Source organism: Coregonus clupeaformis, chromosome 35, assembly GCF_020615455.1.
Source record: "Coregonus clupeaformis isolate EN_2021a chromosome 35, ASM2061545v1, whole genome shotgun sequence".
In the NCBI taxonomy this organism is placed as follows: Eukaryota; Metazoa; Chordata; class Actinopteri; order Salmoniformes; family Salmonidae; genus Coregonus; species Coregonus clupeaformis.
In genome coordinates, this window is record NC_059226.1 from 38,709,555 (window position 1) to 38,712,831 (window position 3,277).

Consider the following 3,277-nt stretch of genomic DNA (forward strand, 5'->3'; position numbering starts at 1 on the left):
AGTTTGACACCCCTGATCTACTGGGTGGGTGCAGGCTTTTACTCCAACCCAGCACCAACACCTGGTTTGGATCAGAACTCGACTTGGACTGAAACAGGTGCCGGTACGGTTTTATATTCAGGTGCAGGAGTCCAGCAGTAGGACATTTGAGCTCCTGCCCAAGTCAAGCACTGGTCTTGATAGTTAACGTTACCTAGTAGGGGTGTAACGATTCGTTTTAACAACGATTCGATTTGTATCACGATTCGTGGTTGTCGATACGATTCAAGGACGATATTGGTTCATTTAGAACGATACGATCCGAAACGATTCAGTGACTTGAAATCGATTCAGTAACCTTTTAGCCAAAAATTCAACCAGTGTGACTGAAATAAATACCTGAATACTGGACAGTGCAGGTGAAGTTTCCTAGATTCCTGTTTCTGTAAGGACCGCAATGGTGGCTTGATAATTTCTCGCTCGTCGACTTCTCCTCTGTAGTCCGCCATGCTGTTTTGTTGTCTTTGCGCCTTTGCGCTGCTGTTGGCGCGATGACGTCACGGATAGGCAGACTGAATCGAGTAATGTTTAAAGCCTTTATCATTAAAAGTGCTAAGAAAAAACATCCATATAAAGTCTGACGTGCTTAAATCCAATGGGTTATTTCCTAGTATCGATACAATCGATTTATTACATTTTAAAACGATGTTAGATCGATATATGTTGTCCAAAAGGCCAACTCGCCGAGCACAGATCGATGTAGTAGATGGATCGTTACACCCCTATTACCTAGTGCTGGGTTGGAGAAAGAGCTCTTCAGGACTGGAGTTGGTGACCAGTGATTTAAGGGATGTTTCTGTCTGATCTGGTGTTTCACTTCTCTCCCTCCCCCCAGTTTGCATGTTTAAAACAAAAAGGGTGTAAAAAATATTTTTTCAGAAACGTTGATAACCCAACAATGAACAGTGGTGTGAGAGGGAGGTGTGTAATTCTTGTGAATTTGTCCCCTAAATGAAATAAAAACTACCTGGAGCTTTGAGGAGTCATTATTTGGTTTTAAACTACTAATAAAAAGTTCAAACTGACAAGATGGTCTTTATGTGAAAGCAGCTTTATTTTAAACAGAAACACATTTACTGGATTACAAATTCCGCTGTAGAAACATGTCCCCCCCCACCCCCCCAAGACAGTGAAGAAAGGAACAGACATTAAAATACTCACATATGGTGCGGAACAGTAGATTTCAGACACACAGACAAAAGTATAATTGCCATATATTTAGGTTTCATTATGTTAAGCCAAAAGGCTAGCGCCCTGGCTAGTGGAATGGACAGCAAAATAACCATAGAAACGCTTTGGTGATGAACCCAAACAGACACGTAGAAACCTCTAGCATCAGTAAGCCCCTCGCTAGCTACAGACGTTAGCGGTGAGTTTTTCGTGCCTGCGGCCTTTGAGACGGGCCTTGTCGCTGTCCCTTGTGGGTCTGGTTCTGGTCTGGTTGGGCCTGGGTGGTACGGGACACGGCGGACACCCCGTCTACGAACTTAGTCTTGAACAGAACGTTGGCGTTGGTGAACATGCCATCCTTCAGAGACACCACCACAAACTGCGGAGAGGAGAAACGGCTTTAGGTGAGACAAAGACATTTATGAACTGTAGCCATTATAAAGTGGGTTCTATTAGGATACTTTATATGGCAGGTGTGTGTGTAGGACAGGTGTGTGTGTAGGACAGGTGTGTGTGTGTGTTACCTGGGAGTGTGTGAAGTGTGTTCTCAGCATCTGTCCTATATTCTGCGTGTGGGAGAGGTCCAGGGCAGCATCCACCTCATCCAATATGTAGATAGGAGCTGGTTTAAACAGCAGCATGGCCAGGATCAGAGACAGGGCTACCAGAGACCTGCAACACACACACAGTTACAACACCCAGTTAATGTGTTCGGCCACTGAGGATCCTTCTGTTCATCTACGGAGTCCACTTCAACAGAATCAATCAAAGCTGGTGTTAATGATCACTAGCCAATCAATAGAGCTGTCTAATCAATCATCTGACCTTGGACACCTTTTGGCTGCGTTTACACAGGCAGCCCAATTCTGATATTTTTTCCACTAATTGGTCAATTTGGCCAATCATATCAGATCTTTTCACATCAGCTCTTTTTCAGAGTTGATCTGGGTAAACACAGCCTTTAGTAGCACAAATCACACACAATACTAATGCGGGTGTCAATACATAATCAATAAGTGAATGATTAAATCCAGCTCCCCGTACCGCTGTCCTCCGCTGAGTTCAGTGAGGTTCTCCTTCCATGTGTTTCCCAGAGCCACCTTGAACTCCAGGCCCTCAAGGGCCCCACAGCCTTCAGGGGGGGCCAGGCGGGCATCAGCCCCCGGCAGCAGGGTGGAGAAGATACTACCAAAGTCTTTATTCACCTGGAGACAGATAAATAGAGGAGAGAGGAGAGGGGAGAGGAGACAGAGATAAATAGAGGGGGAGGGGGAGAGGAGAGGAGAGAGAGAAAGGGAGAGGAGACAGAGAAAGGGAGAGGAGACAGAGAAAGGGAGAGGAGACAGAGAAAGGGAGAGGAGACAGAGAAAGGGAGAGGAGAGAGAGAAGGGGAGAGGAGACAGAGAAAGGGAGAGGAGACAGAAAGGGAGAGGAGAGAGAAAGGGAGAGGAGAGAGAAAGGGAGAGAGAGATAAATAGAGGAGAGAGAGATAAATAGAGGAGAGAGAGGGAGAGGAGAGAGAGATACATAGAGGGGAGAGGAGAGGAGAGAGAGAAAGGGAGAGGAGACAGAGAAAGGGAGAGGAGACAGAGAAAGGGAGAGGAGACAGAGAAAGGGAGAGGAGAGAGAGAAGGGGAGAGGAGACAGAGAAAGGGAGAGGAGACAGAGAAAGGGAGAGAGAGATAAATAGAGGAGAGAGAGATAAATAGAGGAGAGAGAGGGAGAGGAGAGAGAGAAAAATAGAGGAGAGGGGGAGAGGAGAGAGAGAGAAAGGGAGAGGAGTGTAATGAGGTGGTTTGATGAGTCACTTTGCCAGAGACCTGAAGACTTAGCTCCTGTTAGCTCCTAGAAATAATGTCTAGGCTTTGGCTCAGAGGGCTAACACAGTCTTGTGATGAAATCATGTCTAGGCTTTGGCTCAGAGGGCTAACGCAGTCTTGTGATAAAAGCAGAAAGACAGCATTTTTACCACAACTTTTTACTGATTTCACATCAAATGGTCCTGTATCGTTAGACATTTTTCAATCACACACATTACAGACAGACAGACCTTCTGCCAGACAGACAG

The 3,277-nt window shown here is 45.8% G+C and overlaps 1 protein-coding gene across 1 annotated transcript in view; it reads right to left on the reverse strand.

Annotated features, from left to right (window-relative positions):
• Positions 1 to 1,071: 1,071 nt before the first annotated feature.
• Positions 1,072 to 3,277, reverse strand: part of LOC123482652 (structural maintenance of chromosomes protein 2-like) — a 4,628-nt gene continuing 2,422 nt past the window's right edge. Inside the window, exons 3-5 of the mRNA XM_045211081.1 lie at positions 2,254 to 2,414; positions 1,734 to 1,881; positions 1,072 to 1,588 (exon numbers count right to left, since the gene is read on the reverse strand). Coding sequence (XP_045067016.1) covers positions 1,403 to 1,588; positions 1,734 to 1,881; positions 2,254 to 2,414 — 495 coding nt within the window. The 3' untranslated portion in view covers positions 1,072 to 1,402. The remainder of the gene's footprint in view (positions 1,589 to 1,733; positions 1,882 to 2,253; positions 2,415 to 3,277) is intronic.